The sequence below is a fragment of the Juglans microcarpa x Juglans regia genome, chromosome 4D, assembly GCF_004785595.1.
Source record: "Juglans microcarpa x Juglans regia isolate MS1-56 chromosome 4D, Jm3101_v1.0, whole genome shotgun sequence".
Taxonomy (NCBI): domain Eukaryota; kingdom Viridiplantae; phylum Streptophyta; class Magnoliopsida; order Fagales; family Juglandaceae; genus Juglans; species Juglans microcarpa x Juglans regia.
The window spans coordinates 20,329,253-20,353,728 of NC_054600.1; the positions used below are offsets into that span (position 1 = coordinate 20,329,253).

The 24,476-nt window shown below is 35.1% G+C and overlaps 2 protein-coding genes across 2 annotated transcripts; one reads left to right on the forward strand and one right to left on the reverse strand.

The window, feature by feature from the left end:
• Positions 1-5,198: 5,198 nt before the first annotated feature.
• LOC121259853 lies at positions 5,199-6,688 on the forward strand. Its single transcript, XM_041161645.1, has one exon. The coding sequence runs from the start codon at positions 5,705-5,707 to the stop codon at positions 6,608-6,610; it is 906 nt and encodes a 301-aa protein (XP_041017579.1). The 5' UTR covers positions 5,199-5,704; the 3' UTR covers positions 6,611-6,688.
• Positions 6,689-8,037: 1,349 nt separating this feature from the next.
• Positions 8,038-12,773, reverse strand: LOC121259854. The gene is made up of 3 exons (XM_041161646.1): positions 12,413-12,773; positions 9,569-9,710; positions 8,038-8,358 (listed from the first exon to the last, which is right to left on the reverse strand). Exons 1-3 carry the CDS (start codon positions 12,694-12,696, stop codon positions 8,272-8,274), a joined length of 513 nt encoding a protein of 170 aa, XP_041017580.1. The 5' UTR covers positions 12,697-12,773; the 3' UTR covers positions 8,038-8,271.
• Positions 12,774-24,476: the final 11,703 nt, after the last annotated feature.

Consider the following 24,476-nt stretch of genomic DNA (forward strand, 5'->3'; position numbering starts at 1 on the left):
CATCCAAACGAGGCCATATTTTCCATTATGGACACGCTATAACCAAAAAAAGAAATTAAGTAAGAACAAAGACAAAATAATATGAGATCAGAACAGGCACAAAAAACTAAAGGGTAAATAGTAAGGTTATTTAGGTCATTATCTAAGGCTCCCACACTCTACATAAGGCCTCTAAAAATAAAAATGATTTTTTTTAATTTGTTTTTTTAAATAAATACAATTTCATTAAATAAAATTTTAAATAATTTTTATAGTTTTCAATGTGTGCAAGGCTCTATAATACTAAATTTAATATTTAATACAATAATTTTTTTTATATAAGTAATACAATGGATTAATTATATTTTAAATAATTTTTTTAAGATGTTATTAAATTGAAGTACAAAATCTGCATTGAGACCTCATTTTAAATTATTGAAAATCTTAAAATATTACATATAATAATGTATATTTTGTTATATTATAATTATGAATAACTCATTTAAACCTTGATTTGTGTTGACAGATAGAAAGGATAAGGCTGATAGGCTGCTATGAAGAGATCAGGGGACTACGGCTTGCACTTCAATTGATCAGCATCTTCTTATCTTTCCTTCTTTTATCTCTATCTTAATCGTAACAGAGAGCTTATCTATTCAAAGCCCGTGAATGTAGGTCTAGGTCGATTTCACATCATTTTTCGTGTCTATTTTGTTTGCATTTATTCGTTGTGCAGGCTATGAATGTCCATGCATGGATATCAGGTGGGTCATGCGATCAATTGGATAATATGAATGCACCATATTATAATAAGCAGTATAGTATATTTACAAAGTACACGCTAGCTCGATCATACGCAGTAGTGAACAAACTCTGCAATATAGGTCTTGAGAGGGCAATGACGTCAATGCTTGATGGGTAATTTTCTTTAAAGTTGGTTGCCCAGAAATGAAACCCCACCATTGCCTTGGCATGCATGTTGATCGATGTTGGCAGTATGCGTAGAGGTGCGTGGGCCATTGTGGGTACCCTAGCTAGATGACTTGGAGCTTTCAGCACATGGAGTTAAGCTAGCCGGCCGGGTGGGCTGGCAAAACGACGTGTCGAATGAAGAGAGCTGGAAAATGAAAGCTTGAATTCCCCACCTTTCACCCCCTACCAATTCGGTTTTTGGAATCATATATTGCAGTTTGTAAAAGCAAAAACTCATGAGAAGGCATAATATATAGTTACTTGATGAGGGGACAAACCCAACAACACAAAAGGGTGAATACAGTTACTTCCCTTCCCTTTTCTAAATCAATTTATAAACCCCTCATCATGACACGTGATCTATGGCAGTGATATGAGAGAGAGAGAGAGAGAGAGGGGTACCTTTTATATATATATATATATTGTTGATATCTGATTTCAATTAAAAAAAAATATAGAAACGTGAACGATAATTTGGTTGATGATAAAAATAAAAAATTTTCATTTAGAAAAAATGTTCATTTCAAAGTAAAAATATTCACAGGCTGGTTTGTATTATTGATGTATTTACAACAAAGAAGTACTACTGGATTCTATAAAGTGATTTATTATGCATAAGTTATTATTCACTCTCACACTCTATACCTATAACTTTTTCATAAGGTGTGAAGGTATTTTTCATAGAATATGATAACGTTTTTCATAGAATATAGGGTGTGAGGTAGTGAATAGTGACTGATGAGAATAATTTTTCTTAATTAAATCCGACCACCCTATACATTTCTTTCGCAAGCATATATAGCGTGTAAACCCCGAGTACTTAAGCACCTTTCTTATTAATCTTTCTTCGTTTTTAACTTTGATGATCATAGTAGCGCAGAAATTATATATATGGTGGATTGGAGGAGATTAAATTCAATCTAATCTTCTTAATTAGCTGCAACTTTTTTCAAGTGGATATTATCAATTCGTTGTCTTTGGTGGCCCGCAATTAATTGGTTTGGTCCAATATGGATCGAGGTTACGTTACTAAGGGCGATATGTCTACCTAATTAATTAGAATTGTTATTATAACTTCCACTTCCCAAACGATCGAGAGAGATCGAGGGTCCACCGAATTATAGTTTGAAACTTTCTTAGTTACACCAATTCCTGGTGCCCCACAATTAATGATGTTTGGCATTTGTAATGAAGTACCTTTACATTACTTTCATGGCGGAATTATATATATATATATATATATATAGAATAAATAATTCTTAATTTTCCAACTTCCGGTCCAAACATATTTACAAATCTAGCTAGCAATCTTTAATCATGATGTTGAGTGAGTTTTATCTTGGAGATTTCTTGAAATATTCATTACAAAAAAATTATTTATTTGTGACCAATTATTTTCATCGAAAATGATCATTTCCTGTCACAAATACTTATTTATTGCAAATAGTCGTTATCGTCGTAAATAATTTGTTATAAATACTTATTTTTCTTGTAGTGATTTTGTTTCTAAGATTATTTCAAAAGAAGGAGAAAAAAAAAAAAAAAAAAAAAACTAAATGACAAGTTCCTGCTATCCAAGAAAGACCTTATTTTTTCTACATTTACCTTGAATGTGTTTGGATAAAACACAACCCATCCATCACAAGTCCAAACGGTTGGGCTACTAAAATTCTAGTCATGTAAGTTGAATTAATGATCACGAGTATCACAAGGTGGGGGGGCTGCCGATCTCCCATTTCTCTTGATAAGGCATTAATTGGTAGGATGTCACAAGAGACTTATTATGGTCCATTCACACTGAGGATGTCAATTCAATTTGAATATTCATTGCATTAACTATTTTTAATTTTTTTCATCTTCAGTCACATCGATCTATTTATCATGTTTTAAACCAATTGATCATACGCCTAAAACTGAAATAAAAAGCCATTTAATATGCGACATAAATATTAGCTGATGTTAATTTAAAATGAATAATAACATATCTTATTGATTATATGTTTTTGGTTATTCTCAAAGTTTGGGTAGCTTGGGTATTCTCAAAGTTAGCTCTTCCCATAACATGCTTGAAAGAGTATGAACTTGGGGCACATTTCATTACCTCTAAATAAAAGTGACAAGATTTTCCACTCACAAGCATCAACTTGTATTGTAACTAGGGTTTCTAAAGTCCTTTATCAAGAATGAAGATTAGCAATCAACTAGCTAATAATTTAAGTGTTTTGGCTTAATGGAATTAGACCCAAGTCACATCAATATTTATTAGGAGATACCATATTTAGGAGATGTTTAGGGAGTGAGATGAGATAATAATTTTGTAAATAATAGTAAGATAACTTGTGAATAGTAGTGAGATAGTTTGAGGTTAGGCTACGTTTGGGTAGTTGGGTGATCTTAGATGATAAGTGAGAACTAGTAAAAAATTGGTGAAAAAATAATGATAAAATATTGAATAGTAATAAAAAGTACGTGAAAAGTAATGATAAAATATTGAATACTCCACTACCCAAATGCAACCTATGTTTTATGGGGTTTTGGGAAAGGAGAAAAATAAAAAAAATTATAAAATTAAATATTGTTAGAATATTATTTTTTAATATTATTTTTGTTTTGAAATGTGAAAAAATTAAATTGTTTTTTATTTGAAAGTTTGAAAAAATTGTAATGATTAGTTTTAAAAATTTGTAATGATTAATTTGAAAGTATTTATATTTGAGTAATGTTTAACAATAAGATGAGATAAAAATTATTTAAACATTCCTTGGCAACACATTTGATTATTACATTTGAGAACCATGAACAAAAATAATATTTTTTAAAATCCTTTTAATTTTTATTAAAAGAAAATAGAAATTTACTTTTATTAATAGTTGTCAAATCAGATTCTCTTAACAAAAATAATTAATTAGTAGATGTGGGCGTTATTCCCTTTCTGGCTAGATTGGAATATGCAGAGAGAGGCATTGGGATTGACAGCCAGAAGTTTTGCTGGTCAAGGATCACTGCTGTGCATAATGCTATTTTGTCAAAAAACCAAAAAAAGAAAAAAAAAATGTTATCAAAGTTATCCATTCAATGCTGTGCATAATGCTTTAAGATATAAGAATTCAAGTACTTGAATTCCCTCTTCCCCTTCCTTTCCGGCAACAGACCACATTATTAAACATCGTACCCACATGCAGGTTGCTCCGAATAAGGATGCGTATGAACCCTTCTCAGTTCTCAACATGCGGAATTACACATTATGGTAGACATCTTTCTTTGACTTCAAAAAGTATAAAGATGTGCAATTGTAGACACGGTTCATTAATAACAGAAGTAGACACTCATATTGCATGACAAATTTCAAAAATATCTGAAAAAAAAAGCTCGACTTTTTATTTGAAGTTGAAGGTCTTTGAGTAAGAGAAAAAATGCATCAGCTTTACTGTATTTATTATTATTTATAAATATTTTGAACAACTTTAAATGAGTAATAAATGGTATAATTTGACAAAGTCTTGATGTGCCTGATCTCTTTCTTACTTGATACTCTCAATACCCTCAAGTTGAGTAAGAACGTTAACTAATATCTGTTTTCTGGATTTGCCATTAGTAAGGCAGACAATGAAAGCTCGAAATGGCAGAAAACAGTCAAACCAGTTCATACCCCCATAGAGAATAGAATGAAGACGGATGTTATGCATCAATTACTATTCACTTTCATATTCGATATCTATAATTTTTTTATAAAATGTAAAAGTGTTTTCATAAAGTATGAGAGTTTTTTTCATAAGATATGGATATGAGGTAGTAAATAACTATTGATGAGAAGAATTTTTCTAGAAGAACGTATACCCAACATTATTAGAGAAGTGCCTCTTTTCCATCCGTTAGATCTTTTATCGTATTGTCCTCTCTAACTATATCTGTCTTTCTTGGCAGAGGTGAAATAGGTCGGTCTTACGGTATGGGTGACAGTGTGACACAAATTCTGCAGAAGGAAAACTCCAAACAAGGGAAGTGAAAGACTTGCCATCCTTGTTATCAAAATCTTGAGAAAACTTTAAAAACACTTCATTATAAAAAAAGAAGATTTGGATTTGTCGGCTCCGTTGCATGTGTTATGTCAGTTAAAGATGGCCCATCATGATTCTTCAAATTGTGGAGAAGAAGAAGGAAAAAAAGAAAAAAAAAAAAAAGAATTATATATATGAGAGAGAATATTATTTTTGACAGAGAGACAGCTTTAGCTTTTTCTCGTGTAACGTGGTATTATAATTAAGCGGACAAATCCAGCAAATACCCAGTAGTTGCCGTTTTCTACATTGTTGGCCAACTTGGCGTTTCTACTCTCTTTCTCCCTCCCCAACGCGCACAATCCTCCCCCCCCCCCCAAAAAAAAACATGTGACAGTGATACAAACTCCCTCTCCTATCCCAGTTCTCTTGTTTCTTTATTGCTCAATCTAATTTTGTTTGGGTCAGTTTTGAGTTGTACTTGGCAGAGACTTTGCCAGTGAAGCAAATCTAAGTCCTCTCTCTCTCTCTCTCTCTCTCTCTCTCTCACACACACACACACACACATATTCTTGAAGCATTCGGATGATGGGTGCTTGGGATCACCTTCTGTCGTTGAGGTAGAAGACCCTCTCCTCTTGTGTTACTCTTGCACTCTCTACATTTTGTTATTTAGCAGTGAAATATCAACTTTTTGCTTAGTAACATCGTTGAGAAATCAGAAAGAGAGTTTCTTAGTGCTTGATTTTGTTATCATGAGGGATTTTCCTTCCTGTTTCGGTGAAAATGGCGTCCAAGTCGCTGATTCATCGTCTTCAAGTGCAGCCAAAGCGGCTCAAAATGTGGTTACCTGTGTCTATCGGTGTAAATTGCTGGGTCGTTCTTGCTTGATCACTATTACATGGACCAAGACTTTGATGGGTCAAGGCCTTAGCGTTGGGATTGATGATTTGGCCAATCAATGCCTTCGTAAGGTTGACATAAAGCCCTGGTTGTTCTCTAAGCGAAAAGGGTCTAAGAATTTAGAGGTGGATTCTTGTACTATCCAGATCTACTGGGACTTGGCTAATGCTAAATTTGGTTCTGGGCCTGAACCATTGGAAGGTTTCTATTTAGCTCTTGTGTTTAACCAAGAAATGGTTCTACTTCTTGGGGATTTGAAAAAGGAGGCATATAAGAAGATTGAGGCTGACCCTGTACTTCACTCCAATGCCATTTTTATTGCTAAGAGAGAGCACCTTTTCGGGAAGAGATTTTATGGTTCAAAGGCTCAGTTTTGCGATAAGGGACAGATGCACGATGTCACAATTGAGTGTGACACTGTTGGGCTAAATGACCCATGTCTTGTGATTCGGATTGATAGTAAAATGGTGATGCAGGTAAAGAGGCTGAAGTGGAAGTTCAGGGGCAATCACACCATTGTGGTGGATGGCCTTCCAGTTGAAGTGTTTTGGGATGTCCACAATTGGCTCTTTGGTAATGCTATGGGCAATGCTGTTTTCATGTTCCAAACTTGCCTCTCTGCTGAGAACTTGTGGGGTGCCAGTCACTGCACTTTTGACCCTTCTGTATTAACTTGGTCATGCCCTCAGCAAATTAGCGATTCCAATTCACAAGGTCTTGTTTTCTCACTGGTTCTGTATGCTTGGAAGCATGAATAGAAAGTGTTATTTTCATCTTTTTTGAGTTTCAACAAATACCTGTAGTTGTGGTTTTGATAATAGAATGTGATTGAAATACAAGTAAATGCAGATTACTAGTTTTTCTTTCCCCTTCCCATTTCACTTCTCAAGCAATACTTATGTACAACCACATAGAAATGTCATTCCTGCTTGTTTTTAATGGTTGAAATAAGAAATCTTGTTTTGATATTCCTCTGAGAATTGTTGAAGGAAGAAGGATTATTGGGAGATGGGTTGAGAATTTCGATACGTTACCTCAAAGAAATGAAAAGGAAAGAGATATCTTTTCAAGGGAGAAGTTTCTTTCGTCAATTCTTATGAATGGCTACATTTTAGCCAAATGATATATGGTTGAATAGGGACACAGAGTAACGGATCATGATGCGAAAGTGAGACCTCCATTATTTGTGTCCTCTGTAATGCAGGAAATGGCTGAAGGTCAAATGGTTTATATGGGATAAATGTCATTTACTTTGTATCCAATACGTGATGCAGAGGTGTAGACTAGAATAATTTTGTATGGTTGTATCAGATTCTGCTGTAGTAACCTACCGCAAGCAGGAGTATAATCGGTTCGGTTTTAGACAAAATTTAAGATCGAATCGGTATACACCAGTTTTATATTTTTCAAAATCAATTACGTACCAATTACCCTCCTAAACCGGTACGCACTGGTTCAGTCCGATTTTCCGATTTTAATAAAATGTAAATTTGTCATAAAAGGTCAAGCTGCGCTGCTCACGGTGCTCAGCAGTAACTCAACCCCAATAAGTGATGCAGAGGTGTAAACTCGAATAATTTTGTATGGTCGTATCAGATTCTGCTGTAGTAACCTACCGCAAGGCAGAGGTGGTGTTGTCTGCTGTTTGGGACCGTAATTTGTACTATTCATTGAAGCTACTCTCACTCCCACATGACTCAGAACTCTCGTCTTTCTGGATAAGCTTGAAATTTTCTACAAGCAATTTGTTTTAGGGGCATGCAACCATGTGTGTGTTAGGATTTATACCGTCTCGTCTCTATCATGTCAAGCTGTCTACCATGACATTTTCTTCAAGCAATTTGCTCTAGATAATGAATAGCGCGTGAGCTTCACATACCTAAAATCACTACAATCAATCTTAAATTAACAGGCACAAGTAAGATTAGCTAAAATGGTGGTTTTAAGTTATGGGAACAGTGATATAATTAAAAGAGTACTTCAATTAATATTATCAGACTATAGAAAAATCCATATAAATATCTAATATATGCCTCAATTTTATTTTTTTATCTTTTGGTTGAGTGGAGCGATAAAATAAGAGAGAAGACATACATTTCACCCTTCAAGTGATAGACATCTAACATTTTAATGCGACTTTCAACTCCAAAAACTAACAAATAATACGATCGTTCATTCCAGTATGTTAAAGTGAACGAAAAACTAGTAAACAATTGAAATGATACGATAGGAGTTAGACTAATACGAATCACATAAACAGAAAGACGATAGAGGAATGATTTGTGAGGCTGTCGCCCTAACATCAAGGTTTCCTTTCTTTGAACTACGCTAACAGCACATTATGGAATTATACAAAAGAATGCGGGAGACTTCAGTTGGTGGAAAAACGGAGAGAGAGAGCTGCCGGCACGGCTGAATTTTAATTGATATCGTTGCCTAAACCAAATGTGTCTTCAACACCATTTGTCACCCTCTTTCTTCGCTCGGCAATCATCTCTGAATACGCCTGACAAAATAGAAGAAAATATAGAACTATTCCTTAACTGTTCTTTTTTCTTTTGCCATTTCGGTTTCTATTTTCGCTAAATCGTAATGTAACATGTAATTCCAAATCCAAGATAACTCTGTAAAATGCTGAAAGGAAACAAGCAGCAATTGAACATGTTCCTCACCAGATTCTATGTCAAGGTCCCACTTGTCATTTCCTTTAATTCTCAGGAAGAGTACGACAATATTACTAGGAACTATTCAGCCTGACAGTACTTACTATGAATCAATAAGAAAATAAGCAAGTACAACATAAAGTTCATGGTTCAGTAACAATTTCCAAATGCCTCATTGCCCGAAGCACCTAATCATACAATATCTTTGCAAGTTCTGTCCTAAGTAAATTTTAGTTCAGTAACGTAAATCTACAATGTCAACTAGCTCTTTCAAGAAACAAATAATCATAAGCATAAATGGTTAATTATTGTTTCCACATATGCATCTTACTTCCATTGAGATTCACATTTACTCTCATTTTTTCGGCACAGTGTGTTTCTCCTACCATAACGGAGGCTGTTATATGAAATCAATGGGAAATCATCATAGGATCTGAGATTTAAAAGATGCATCCTTCGTCCATCATGTTAAATTTCCATCCTTTCAAGCCGTAAATGGTGAGAAATCAGGAAAAGATACACTTTATACCCCAAAACGGATACTCATTACCAAAGCTAAGACATTGCATCCTTAAACAACCAAAACGTTACAATGTGTACCTTCCGCTAAGATGCGATTGTTAAAATTGTGGAATATTACCTACTTTTTGTCATCAATGGTTAAAATTAGATGAAAGTTGATATTTGACAACAAATGGTAGTTGGAAGGTGAAATGACTCAACTTTGTAGTTTGGTCACCATGTTATTCGTTATCAGTTTGGAGGTGCAAAATATTTTTCTTGAGGATTTATTATTGGAAGTGAAAAGGGAGTACATATATTTGCAAGTGTATGGGTTTCAGAGAGAGACGGGGGGAGGGAGACTTCAAGTAATACAAGGGGCATCTCTCTAAACATCTTCAAAATCCAAAAGGCCAGTTTATAAAACAGAAACTACATTAGCTAAGCAAGGGAATATGCAAGAATTAATTAGCATGCCCCAAGAAGCAAAAGGGGTGAGGGGGGTTGGATCCCATAAAAAGAAAATCATTAACTAGGAGAAGATGCTCAAACCTTTGGATAAGAATACAAAAAGATGTACCACCATGTGCATATTAGAAACAATATGCCGATTGTGACAACTACTGAGTGAAAAATTAACCAGCTACTAGCAGTCACTGATACTCCAGTTAAAATTATCGTCCATGGTTGACACCTAACAACAAATGGACATGAAGGAATCGAGTCAAATAGTAGAGCAAGCACAGATACAAAAATAGGTCATTCATATAACAATAGAACTTTTAAACATGCTGAAATATTCAATTCAACAGGAGTTATTGGTTCAAAAACATGCCCAATAAAAAATTTGTGCAGGTTTAGTAGTCACAAGTCATCTCTGCTTTGCAATACATGAGGAAAATTTGTCAAATATGCAGTTAGTAATGCTATTTAGCTGCCAAAAGGTGGATAGAAAGAATAGAAAGAAAAGAAAGTTCGGATTTCTTAGCCTCTGTTATGAAATAAACGAAGCATCATACAACTGTTTTCCATGACTAACCATTTCAAGTGACGGAATGGATCTTTAGGAACACAACCTAAAGTCACGTATCATTTTGTGGTTCACTACAATTACTTATTTGATTATATTAGCTAACTTCCATTTTGCTCTGTCCATCTTCTACAAGATTCCTTTAATGGTAGCTTTCTATACTTATAAGCAGTCAGGTCACAATGGTTGTGCTATAAAAATTGACCATTTAAATCAACATGAGAGTGATTATGCAAATGTATCATCTTAAATAGTACCAAAGAAGAAATATGGAGTCACTGCCCACAGTTTAGCACGAGGTCATTATATTGATCTCATGAATTGCCATCATATCAAGCTAAATTACTATGTACCAGTGGCTGTCACCTCAAAAAGGTCACCATTAAGGGGGGCTGAAAAGTTGAGACTCATAGGTATATAAATAAACCCATTGATATTACATTTTGAAACACCACTTAATTCAAAGTTTGTTCTAGTAAGTTTACCCTTCAATGACATATTAATCATTCACTTTTGTGGTCAATATTTGATAAGAGACTTAGGGCTTGTTTGGACTCTTAGCCATGTTTGGGAAGTGAGATAAGTTGAGAGCATCTCATCTCATCTCAAAACTTCTCATGAATTCCTACCCAAACATCATTCAAACACAAAATATTTTTCAATTTCAAATCTTCAATTTTTTCATTTAACCATTACCTAATCAATACAACTTCCCCAAACTTCTAAACATAACACAAAAAACATTATGACTTTTTTAAATTTCAAAAAAAAAAAAAATATTCAAACAATTTTTTAACTTTATAATATTTTTATTCAATTTTTTCTCTCATTTTCCAAAACCCAATAAAATATCTTAACTCAAACCATTTCACTACTATTCACAAACCATTTCATTACTATTCACAGAATTCTCATCTCATCTCACTTCCTAAGCATGCCTTTAGATATTCTCAAATATTCTCAAAATTTCTCAAAATTTCATTTCCAAACATTACTCAAATACAAAACACTTTTCAATGTCAAATCTTCAACTTTTTCATCTAATCGTTTCCTAATTATCCAAACACAAAACCCAATATAATATTCCCAAACTTCCAAACAAAACACAAAAGAATACAACTTTTTCAAATTTCAAAATAAAAATAATATTAAAAAATTATATTCAAACAATTTTTTAACTTTATAATATTTTTATTCAGCTTTTTCTCTCTCCTTTCCCAAAACTCAATAAAACATCTTAACTCAAACCATTTCACTACTATTCACAAAATTATCATATGTGAGTCTCAACTAACTTTGCTTGGACGGCAGGACTCAAGCACTCTTTCTTTATTTTAGTCTTTTTCTATCCCTTAAGAGTCTATTTTCCTTTCTTCTTTTTTTTTTTTAATTGAAAAAATCATGCTCACAAAGAGCAAAGCATTCATTTTTATAATGGATGTTGATCCATTTGCTCTATCAAACCATTGGCTCTAACACAAATTACCATTGGCTCTATCTGCACCTACACTAAACAAATCACATTGATTACTAATGAATAACTACACAACATTAAAACCCAATAGCTCATAATTAAAATTAGAAATACCTGACTTGGTTTAATTCCATACGCAAATCAATTTTGAAGGGTCTTCCACAGATTCTCTCTTGATCGTTCTAGTTAATTATCTGGCACTAACCTTTATGTATCCAATTAACTAGAACCTTCAACTACTTGCAATTAAAATCAAAACTACGGGAAGTGGAAAAAAACGAAAAAAAAAAAGGCTGAAGTGTGAATCTTATCATCAAGACGGTTACAAAAATAGGGAAGAACCCCAGCTCAAAGTACTAAAGAGATTCTCAGACCAGCAAAGGGAGATATAATTCAAATTAATTGAGCCCAGCGTATTACTCCTAATATCCATATAAACTCGAGAATAATATAATCTGAATACAATAAAGTGATAGATGGAACTGCCATTAAACGACTTATTAGCAGATTAATAGATCACTTCGGAATGGCATATACATCACATATCCTGGATCAAGTAAAGACTCTGGGGTTCCAGCAAGCCACTGCTACATCCATTTCATTAGGAATTGATGATCTTTTAACAATACCTTCTAAGGGATGGTTAGTCCAAGATGCGGAACAACAAAGTTTGGTTTTGGAAAAACACCATCATTATGGAAATGTAGTAACAGTTATTTTGGAATGTGCCAAACACCATCATTATGGGGATATGTAACATACAAACACAGTAAATTAACCATCATCGGAAAATAAGCTTTAGGAATTACAACCAAAAGGGTAATCATAAACAATGAGGATAACGAAGTAACACTGAAAGATAAGAAAGATCCATGAATGAAAAAGCACTCACCAGGAAGGTTTGGTGTCCCAAACAGTGTCATATTCAAGAGAAAGGTAGTTGAGATACCCATCCATATCATCAACGACTCCGTACTCATCCAAAAAACGAGACTCTCCAGGGTCACTTGCGTTGCTTCCAAAAGCTATGGTTTTGCTGGGAATCCGTACGAATTTAAGAGTTGTCGAAGAGAGGTGTGGGCAGAATACGGAGTTGGAGAGTTGGGTTTTGGAAGGGGAAAGATGGGGTCTCAATGAAGCGGCTAGGGAGAGAGGGAGGAGAGAGAGACTTCCCATAGATGCAGAAACAGTATAAAAATATCCGTTTTCCTTTTCCAGACTCTCAGTTCAGTTGAGCCGTGTGTTTTATCATTTTTATGGCTTGGATTGGAGATGGAGTTTATCACTTTTTTTTTTAATATATATTTTTTAATATATAAAAAAATACTTTTTAAAATTTAATACTTAATTTAACACTATTTTTAGGATCCCAGATTTTTCTTGCTCACATTGGTCCATGAATTAATAGTATATTCTATAAAATAATTTATGGCTATTTATAGCAGATGAAATCCCCAGTATTCCCAGGAAGAGATGGTAACCTTTGAATCATCATATATCTTCTGAAGTTTGAAAATTGATGTTTTTAATGAAAAGATCAAATTTATTTTGAAATATACTACTACTGATCTTTATGAGTAGCCTTGGCAGCTGTTTATTCTTAGAGCTCTGCAAAGAAACAACGCTAACCCCTGATAAAACCCCAACAAATAAAGATGCAGAAAGAAAAACCAGCACTGCAGCCAATTCATCTATTCTGCCAATAGGTAAAGTGTGAATGTGAGAACAATAAGAACATGATCTGCCGGTTGTACGTAAGATCAAATTTCTTCCCAATCTTCAATGTGACTTCTCTTACAAAAGAAAATTCCATGTCCAATGTTTATACTTTTACCTTTTTTAACAAAGTATGTCTGATGTAAATACTATGTCTTTTTTTTAGTAAGGTAGAATTTTTTAGAAAAGTAAACATGGCCCAAGTACACATGACTTACATAGGAGCAACTCCTATGATTGATTGTCTAGAGATACAAGGAAGACATGAATATTCATGTCATTAAAATCTATTACAATAAATCAATAGAATAAGTATCAAGAAAAAGCATTCTAAACTTGTCTATTGTCCATTCGCGATTCAAAATTCTTGTATTTCTCTCAATCCATATGCACCACCTTAGATAAATTGGGACCGTCATCCACATTACTGCAAGTTGAGTATTACCTTGGATGCCTGTTCAACTTACTAGTAAATCGATCACCCTTCTCAACATTTCCCAAAATATCTCACTCTAGCAAAGATATCGCTCCATAAGCTCATGACCACATCACAATGCAATAACACGTGATCAACAAACTCCCTACTTTTTTTGCTCATACAACATTAATCTATCACAATTGGAAAATGCTCGTAAGCTCCCAAATTTATACCACTCAATATGCCCCTTGATGTGCCGCATGTCTTATTAAAAAATTAAAAAAATTTAAAACACAAAGATAAAAAGGCAAAAGAAATTTAAGATTTTAGTCTTCATCTTTTTGTATTTTTAGGAGACAATTTGTTTTGAATATATATTTTTTAAAATTTTTATAATAAGTCACGTGGCACCACATTATTACATCAAATGAGTAAGTGATATAAGTTAGGGGAGACAGTACCATTACCCATCACATTTTCTTTAGATTATTTATTGTGAAGATCTTCTCGAAGGAAGTCATTCATGTGAAGACGAAAACTCCTGGTCTTATATTTCCTTTCCTTGGCCTAAGCAAATTCTTTTGGACCCACTTTTGCCCTCGCTCAAAAAACTCTTGAGCCCAAGCCTAAGTCCATCTTCACAGATTGTTTAAGCTTATCAACTTCTCTCAACTCATCTCAACTTATTATTATAACTTTTTTAAATTTCAATACAAAATATAATAAATAATTCAACTTTTTCAAATCTCAAAATAATAATAATATTAAAAAATAATATTCTAATAATATTTTATCATCTCAACTCAACTCACTTCAACATCCAAACACAACCTAAAAGTACTCTCAATGGATTCTCTATTTTGAAATATTTTGTAAAATAGAGAGCAATATGTGAAAATAAGGCTTCCATTGGATTATGTAAAATCAATGTAAAATACATATGAGTTAAAGTACTTCTCTACATTTAACATGCACTATTCATCTATGTAAATATTTTTTTTTTATTATTTCTTTCTTTTTCCTAATTTTTCTTTATATTTGTCACATTTACACTTTGATTTATAACATATGAAAAAGTTATAATATTATTAAAACATTTTATGTTAATAAAAAGAAAAATAGTCATGGTAAAAATTTTTCAAAACATGATAAAATGATAAAAAGTTAAAAAAAAAAGATGAATGAGTTTTTTCATCTTTATTTTCTTTTAAATTTTTTATTGGGATATTGATGTCATTGTGGCAATAGAGAGATATTGTGTTCATATTAATAATATTCAAAGATATGAGAATATTACCAATTTAATGGTAATTAAAAAATATTTAAAATGAATAAACGAAGAACAAAGAACAAAATATTTAGATGATATAGAGAAAAAATAGATAAGTTGATGTATGGTGTATTATAAAAGTTATCAATTAAAATAGTGAAAGTGCCTAACCTTCTTTCGCTTCGTGCGTGACGGTGCGTCGTCCCCTTCCTGAGCAGGAGAGGTCCCTATGTGCCTTTTATGCATCGTTCCCTTCCTGAGTTGTAGAGGCCCTTTCATCCCCTTCATCCCATTCGCGCCGATGGTTTTTACACTACAGAGTTCGTCCCCTTTAGCCTTCTCTCCACCAACAACTTCGCACACCATCTCGGCGCCTTTGAGGTAGGATTCACGATGACCTTACTCCTCCCTTTTGTTTTAATTGTTTAAATTATTATTTTGGAAGATTGATGCTTTATGATTGTGGCGAGGGAAGGAATTGAATGTTTGATACTTTTCAAACAACTTTGGAAAAAAATGCATAAACAATATCAGCAGCTGCATATTATTTTCCACTTACATTATTTTAATTCTTTTCCTAAGAAGTAAAACTCAATACATTGAGGGAAGGGGTGTGATGTTTGATATTTTTCAATCAAGTTTGGAAAAAAATGCATAAACAAATAAAGTGGCTGGAGCCATCGTGGCTGTTTCATTTAACAACCTGAAAGATTTTCATAAAATTCATTCCTCTTCCCCGAACTGCTACAAAAAGTCATTGATTAACAACGATTACAGGCTGGTTTGCAAATTCATTGGAATATAAGTTTCAATCAGGATGGAAGCTAGCACAACATAACCTTAAATAGAATAAAGAGATGACCTCAAGTTTAAAAAAAGTTGAAATACTGAAATACATATTAGATAGTGTTCAAAAAATACAATAAATCGAAGAATTCCAACTGGGCTTGTTTTTAGCATGTTGTTTGGCTACATGTAGGTTTGCTTTGCCCTGTAGATGATTAAAAAAATAATTTATATGAATCTTTTGCTTTAAGGGTATATGTTTTGGTTTAGTTATTTTAAGACAGTCTTGAAAGAAGGGTTTAATGCTTACCATTACTTGTTTCAAGTGTGTTTGTGTTTTCGACTTGCAATGTCTTCATCGCAATCATATTCATCATCTTCTTTGATTGATTTTTATTCGAAAAATGTTCCAATATGTTTATGCAGGTTGATAGCACGTCTCAAAGTCTCGAACACCTCAAGAAATCCAAAAAGACATTTTTTTTACTTGTCCAAAGTGCAATAAGAAGGTCATTACTAACAACTCATGTTGGTATACTTTTAATTTCCTATACTATTGAAGTAATCTCTCAATTTCTTACAATGATTTTTACAAGTTGTTTGCTGCAGGAAAAGCCATACTGCAACTTTTTTGTATGGACAAATTTTGAAGAAGGAAATGAAAGTCCAGTTGCCAAGAAAAAAGAACTCCAGCACAAAGAGGAAGAACTCCGAAAGAGAGAGAGAGAACTCCATCATACAAGGGAAGAGTTTCAGAAAAGAGAGGAGGGCATCCAAAAGAGAGTGTCGGTTCTTTTTAATGATCGGGATTGTACTTTCTTAAACTTAGAATTAGTATACAATTCTTGAAATTGCTTCTCCACGAGTGAATGGGTTATACATGGGATTATGCAGTTGAATGAGTGAAAGTCTGTTGTCATCTCATTCTTTCCGTTCTTCCTCAGTGCATTATCAAACTGATTAATAAACTCTTTTAACGTGGTTTTCGAATGCACAAAACCGTAAAAAAATGAATTAATGCTCTCACTCCTTCGAGTTGTTCTCATTCCAACCCAAAATGTATTTTTCAGATATATAGGAACCCAATGCATTATCTCACTATATAGACTTTGAAGCCATGCACTCTTGAGCAAATTATACGTATCAAGTAACACCTCCAAAGACTTCTCAAACTCTTCAGAAGTCTGACAATCATTAACAGATTTGTACAATGCACTCTTCAAACCACAATTATATTTAGAATGAGAACCCAACTTCTCTGATAGTTTTCGCATAATGTGCCATAAACAATATATGTGTCGGATATTCGGGAAAACTATTGCTATCGCATTTTTCATGGCCTTGTCCTGGTCATTGATGATATTTTTTGGAACTCTCTCATCCATACATTTCAACCAAGTCTCAAATAACCAAACAAATGTATCAGTATCTTCGCTTGAAATTAAACTTGCTCCAAAAAATATTAATTGTACATGGTGGTTAACACCTACAAAATGGGCGAATGGCATGTCATATCTATTTGTTAGGCATATTGTATCAAATGTCACAACATCCCCAAAATACTAATATACTATTATGCCCTGTGTATCGGCCCAAAAAATATTTTTTAATCTTCCATCGTCGTCCAAACCCATCAAGGAATAGAACCCATCATTCTTATATTGCATTCTCTCAAAATACTGATAAAGTGCATCAGCACCTCTTTTACCAAACCTCAGGTGTTGGGTCTTGTCAATATAATTCTACGCATCTTTCTCAACAAAAGGAAGATTATCGAATCCACCTGTCTCGACAACCAACGACCTGAAACTTTTAACCCTACTTATGTCTATCTTATTATTGATATCTAGCTGCCTTTTTACTGAATCATTACTAGCTCGATTACATCTAAAAAACATTGCCTTTTGTGGATTTAGCATATGGTTGTGTGCATTCTTAATGGTAGTTATATGCAACATCTCATTAAGCAAAATTACATTAATCTTCGCCTTACAATCTGTCTTTGTTATTGGACGTGGTTTAGAAACATTTGAAGTAAGGTTCCTTCCCTTACCACCACCATCACAACCAAGTGTTACATATCTAACACTCATCATTTTTCATTTTACTTCTTTGGGTCATTTCGCCAAATTCAGTCTGTTTTCTATATTGCTTGTAGAAGTCCAAGGGCCCATGCTAAGTTTTAAACGACATCCCCGACCTTGGCTATATAACACCATCATCATCATTCCCATGGCTGATCGATGGTACTTGCTCAACTAGTGAATTATACACATCAATATTTCCTGAAACATCAATTGTAGTGCATGTCTTTATATGTTTTTCTCTCAATAATACCTCATCAGCCTCCTGCATTATCATTGAAGGAAAGGAAAGGAATGGAAGGGAAGGTATAAACCCAACTTGGTGTATATATAGAGTCTGATTGTTTATATGTACATGAACGCAACAATTTTTGGTATACTTGTTGTTGTTCAATTAACTCGTCTCCCACATTTGAGCTATCCAGATAACTACTTCTTTAAGAAGAAAACAATGATCGCCTAGTAGACGAGGTGGTTTCTATCATCTTTTTAGGATTACCTTAACATGGTGGATAGGAAATTGACGGAACAAAAGGATATGGAATTGGTGGTCCAAACTAAAACGGTACTCATGTCGGTTGCCGCAATTTACATTACAAAATCATAAATATAACCTTGAAGAGTGGATTTAAACATAAACACTCCCGATATGAAATTTATCATCTCATTTCTCCATGGATAATGGTTGGTATTTGAACGTGGTACAGATGGTGGAAAGAATGTAGGTGACATGGTCCCATGGCAACCAATCTGGATATAATGGTCTTGATATTTCCTGAAATAATATCGAACAATGATTTATCACAAAATTATAAATCACACCAATAGCATGACTTTCGGATAGGACTAGAATATATGAGTGAATGTAGCAGTGTTGGTAGGTCTTGTAGCACTGTTGGTAAGCCTTGCGCTTCCTTCCCCTTTCTCCATCGACTTCCCCTACCTCTATGTAAACTTTCAGCTAATTCAAGATCAAAAACTAATTTGACAAGGCTTACACTTCCTTAATCATGAACCATTAGTAGTAAAGATACTCATAGTCTAATCATAGTCTGTGTTTCATATAACACTTCTTTAAACTTTTTTAATTGAGACATCAAATCTATGAATACACTCATAGTTTGTGTTGCATTAGACTTTTAAAATGTTGAAAGTTATGTTCTACATCCACATTTAGGTGTTCACTAAACATTCAGCAAAGTTTAATACTAATCACATATAACCAATGACTAATTATCAAACATATAATGAGCATTATTAAAGAAGTATACTTGCAACTATCAATGGGTCTCAGTGTAGGTCATGTTTCAGAGTTTTGCTCTGAGGGAGGACCAGATCCACAAAATGAGTATTTTCACCATATAGTTGATGGGTGGTGTGTGAGAGCCAAGACATGGGTGTGCATGAGAGCAAACGCGAAAATAAACAAGGTAAATGGGGGGTGGTGCATGAGAGCATGGTCTAGATCTACAAAATGAGGCATGCGTGAGGGCAGAGCAAATACCTAGTTGGCGGCAATGTTGTGGTGGAGGAGATGAGCACCTCGGCGTCGGTGGGCAGAATAGGTCGTGCAAACTCGACTGGTAGGCAAAGGTCTCTTATCGGGGGTGGGCTAGGTGAAAAATCAGTAATTTGATTTCGATTGATGTTACCGGCCGATGGTGGTGGAGGAGTTGATCACGACGTCGGAACTCAAACAACACAAAGCAACCAAAGACACGCAAGGTTGGGTAGTGACAAAATGAATTTCTCTTTTGAATGCTTGAATACAATTTGTGAAAGCAGTGGATTTTGGTTATTGTGGGAGATAGGCTTTTTGTAATTCAACCTAGGTTGACATGGACAACAAACAAATTGTGGAGTACTTGGGATTGGATTTACAGACTGTATGTAGCAGTTCTCTTTCGAAATTGCCCTTCTCCATGAATCTTCATCTTCCCCTCCATCTCTTCAGGTATGAAGATGAATCTTCATCTTATACCATCTCTATACTCCACTAACGTTATATATCTACCATGAGCATTTGAACATTTCTAGGCAATATATCCTTTACTACCATCCCAAAAGGTTGTAAGGAATTCTTTTTCTCACCATTCGAGCATTCCTTGAACATTTTAGCAAAATCATTTTACCTTTTAAACCCCTAAGATCAATTCTTTCATTACCTTCCAACTTCTCAAATCAAATGATTGTCTTTCCTCGTTATTACGAATATCTTTGACTCAATAAGAAGCTGTTTCAAGAATCATATCTTTAAAACATCTAATTCACTACTAATCAACTCGAATTCTATCATGAGCCTTACACACATGGAGCCATCTCAGCTGTCAGGGGCAACACGTTAGTTATTGGGATATGATTTTATCTCTTATTTATTTATTATTCCATGTACTGTTTATTATTAGTGGTCCAACAAATGTGAGTCTGTTTGTCGGTTATTGTCATGGTCTTTAGGAATAAAGAGCTTAGTGACCCAAAAGGAAATGTTTGTTTATCAGTCTAGTTATAGTGGGTTAGTGTTCCTTAATTAATTGATTATGGTTATCAATTTTAGTCCATTTATTATGGAGTCTTTGTACTTAAATATCCAGTTTACATTAATGAAAGCATTTGAATCCTTTTGCTCATTGCATTGCATGCATTTTGAAGGACTGGTCCCTCGAAGTACCAAATTATTATTTGCTTTTAGCTAGGACACGTAACGATTGGTATACAAAGCCAGGTCGGTTTCCATATAGAGGGGACTCGACTATCTCAGCTCTCTGAAGCTGTCACCCAGTTGAAAATTGAAAATACTGGCTTAAAGGATGCTCAGGCTCGACAACAAACTTTGTTGGAAGAGCACATCCAACAAGTTGGCAACTTAACATTGTCACCAATTACACATCATTTTCCCATACCATAGCCCATCCACCGTACAACTCTTCCCACACTTAAAGCACTGACCCTAGTAGCAGTAGCCTCTCTGAATTACCTCACCACCATGTCAACCCAATTTTTGAAGCACAAGAGAGAATTCATAGCCATACCATGCAGCTTGACTTTCCCAAATTCGATGGATCCGACCTCGCTGGTTAGGTCTTTTGGGCCTAGCAATGTTTTGCATACTATAATACCCCAGACACCCAAAAGATCCAACTAGCCTCATTTTACATGGAAGGCAAAGCTTTAACTTGTTACTAGTGGTTGTTGGACTCCCATCCCATTTCCACTTGACCTGAGTTTGTGCAAGTTTTGCAAATACGCTTTGTACCCACACCCTTTGATGATCCAGTGTCTGAATTCACTAAATTAAGACAAACATCTACGGTGGAGGAATATCAAACACATTTTGAGATTCTCTCCAACTGCATCTTAGGCCTCATAGAGGACTTCCGAATTAGCATCTTTCTTAGCGGGTTGAGGGATGACATTTGAACCGTGGTCACTATATTTCAATCCACTACTCTACCCACAACTTTTGGGCTAGCCTGATTGTATGAAGAAGAGGTGTGACATAGATTCCAGAACCAGAGGCTTTATAATTTACTCAACCAGCCTCAATCTCACAACTTCCTCCTAGAATAAATTTTCTTAGACTTTCAGCACCCAACACACCTACTCCTCCCCATCCAATAGGACCCCACCCCAAAACCAACCTCCACATCCAAACCAAAACCCCAACCCCAAAACCAACCCCAAAACCAACCTCCCTGTTTAGCGTATTACCTCAGCCAATATGAAGGAAATTTGTGATCATGGGCTTTGATACTATTGTGATGACAAATGGGCTCTTAGACATAGGTGTCGAACACTTAAATTATTCTTACTAAAAAGATGAGAACCAAAAAGAAGAAATTTTTGAGGAAGTTTCCAATGGACCAGATATGGGCAAGGTTCAAGGTGCCCCTGAAGAAGGAAAGTTGCTGGAAATTTCTCTCAATGCTATTTCGGGAATACTGGCTCCTTAAACAATGCGATTGTGGTGACATATTAGGGAACCAATTAATGGTTGTCCTAATTGATACAGGGAGCACCACAACTTTGTAGATCCAAATGTGGCAAGAGGGGCCAAGCTACATGATAAGGGAAGCCACAATCTCACAGTAATGGTGGCTAATAGGGATTGATTACCTTGTTTAGGCTGCTATGAGGCAGTTCCTTTTTATTTACAAGGTCATTCTTTCTCTACCACTATGTACCTACTACTATTGTGGGGATGTGATCTTGTTCAGCTGTGAATTGGCTCTATTTACTAGGACCAATTCTCTAGGATTTTACCAAGCTTACCATGAAGTCTAACTGGCATGACAAGGCAACTTAGCTCCAAGGGCTTAGTCCCTCAAATCTCACTATGGAAGATACTGAAAGTTTTTATTTACAATTTTAGGGAACTCACAGAGGGCTTGTTCCACAATTAATGAAGGCCTTTACTGGTAGTTCCTCAACTACCATCCCTAAGGAGTTCCAACCACTGATAGAGTAATTCAACTAAGTTTTTAAGGAGCCTCGAGGACTTCCCCCTCACAGCAGTCAAGACCACAACGTTCCTTTAATGGATGGCGCCAAGCCTGTTACCATTAGACCTTACCGTTACTATCAAAAGGAGGAAATTGATCAAATAGTAAATGAGCTATTGGAAAATGGGGTCGTTCGTCCCTATTCATCTCTGGTACTCTTGGCACGCAAGGTCAATGACAGCTGGCATATGTGTGTTGACTATCAAGTACTTAACCAAGTGACCATCAAAGAAAAGTATCAAATTCCTATTATTGATGAAATTTTAAATGAGCTAGGTAGGACTTCTATAATTTCTAAATTGGATATACGGTTGGGATATGAACAGATTTTGTGTCATAAGGCAAGTATTTCCCACGATTGTATATCTTGGAAAAAAAATTCATGGCAAATGGCCATATTTCTTGTAGTGTCGAGTGTATTCTAAAGATGTACCAAAAGCAGCTTTCCAAACATACCAATGCCATTATGAGTTTTTAGTGATGTCTTTTGGCCTCACTAATGCACCCTCAACCTCCCAAAACCTTATGAATGATATTTTTCATCTCTATTTGCAAAAGTTTGTTTTTGTATTTTTTTATAATCTTATAGTTTGTAGAAAATGTATGAATGAGCATCTCTCACGCTTGGAAATAGTGCATAAACTAGTCCAACATCACCACTTGTATGCCAAAATGACTAAGTGTAAATTTAGGTGTTATGAGATAGAGTATCTGGGGCATGTTATTTCTTCAGAAGGAGTTCAAGCTGATCCTACCAAAATTTCCAACATGCTAGTGGCCAGTCCCTACCTCTATTAAGGATCTGTGGATTTTTTTAGGGTCTTACTGTTACTACTGCAAGTTTATAAAAAAGTATGAAAGTATTATAGCCCCTCCTCACTGTGCTAGCACGCAAGGATGATTTTCACTAGGATCAAATGGCCACTAAAGCATTCAACAAACTTAAGCAAGCTTTGGCTACACCTATTGTTTTGGGACTCACAGATTTCTCCAAAACATTTGTCATTGAATGTGATACCTTAGGAGAAGACATTGATGTTATGCTAATGCAAGAGGGACGACCTCTGGCCTATCTAAGTCTAGGACTTAAGGGGAAGAACCTTCACCTCTCTATCTATGAGAAAGAACTCCTTGCTCTTGTGATGGTTGTAAAAAAGTGTTGTGCTTATCTACTTGGTTAGAAATTCAAAATACATACAAACCAGCAAGCACTCAAGTATTTGGTGGAATAGAGGATTGGTACACTTGCCCAAGAAAAATGGATTTCTAAATTAATTGAAAATAAATTTACAGTGGAGTACAAAGCTGGCCATGAGAACAAGGCTGCAGATGCCCTCTTAAGAATCAACACAAAGGAAGGATCATTCTATGCTACAACAATCTCCCAACCAGAAACACCATGTCTCAACAAAGTTAAGCAAGTTTACCAAAATGACAATCTTGTGAAGGTTGCTGGAGAAGCTCCAGAAAGGAGAATTACATGATGGCCGCCACTCTTTGTGGCAAGGGTGATTTTTTACAAGGGTCAGCTTCACCTTGGTAACTCTCTTCACCTTCACCAGCAAACCATGTAGCAGATGCATGATAGTCCATTAGCTGGGCATTCAGGTTATCACAAGACATTAGCAAGGGTTCGAAAAAAGTTTTACTAGCCTAGGTTAAAGACAGTAGTCCGTAGGCATATCCAAGAATGTGATACCTGCCAAAAAGCCAAAATTGAACACCTTCACCTTGCTAGCCTTCTCCAACCATTGTCCATCCCTGACACTTTATGGCACGACATTAGTATGGATTTTGTAGAGGAGCTCCTCATCTCCCATGGCAAAAGCGTTATCTTGGATATGGTGAATCGCCTAACCAAGTACACACATTTTATTCCCCTCCACCACCCTTACATAGCAAGCACAGTGGCAAACCATTTTTGGAAGGCATTGTGTGACTCTACGGAATGTCTAGATCCATAGTAAGTGATTGTGATGCGGTTTTCACCTCTCAATTTTGGTTTAAGCTATTTCACCTACAAGGAACTCATCACAGTTCACGATTCACAAACGGATGGACAAATGGAGGCCGTCAATCAAAGTTTAGAAGGATACCTAGAGCGTTTCACTGGAGAAAAATCCAAGGAATGGAGCAAGTGGTCGACGTTAGCTGAGTTTGGGTATAACACCAGTGAGCATTCC

Coding starts and splice junctions, on each gene's coding strand:
- LOC121259853 (XM_041161645.1), top strand. CDS start 5,705: ATGAGGGATTTTCCTTCCTGTTTCGGTGAAAATGGCGTCCAAGTCGCT.
- LOC121259854 (XM_041161646.1), bottom strand. CDS start 12,696: ATGGGAAGTCTCTCTCTCCTCCCTCTCTCCCTAGCCGCTTCATTGAGA. Junction 9,711..12,412: donor TGGGACACCAAACCTTCCTG/GTGAGTGCTTTT, acceptor ATTTGTTGTTAG/GTGTCAACCATGGACGATAA. Junction 8,359..9,568: donor TTTTGTATTCTTATCCAAAG/GTTTGAGCATCT, acceptor CTATTTTGTCAG/GCGTATTCAGAGATGATTGC.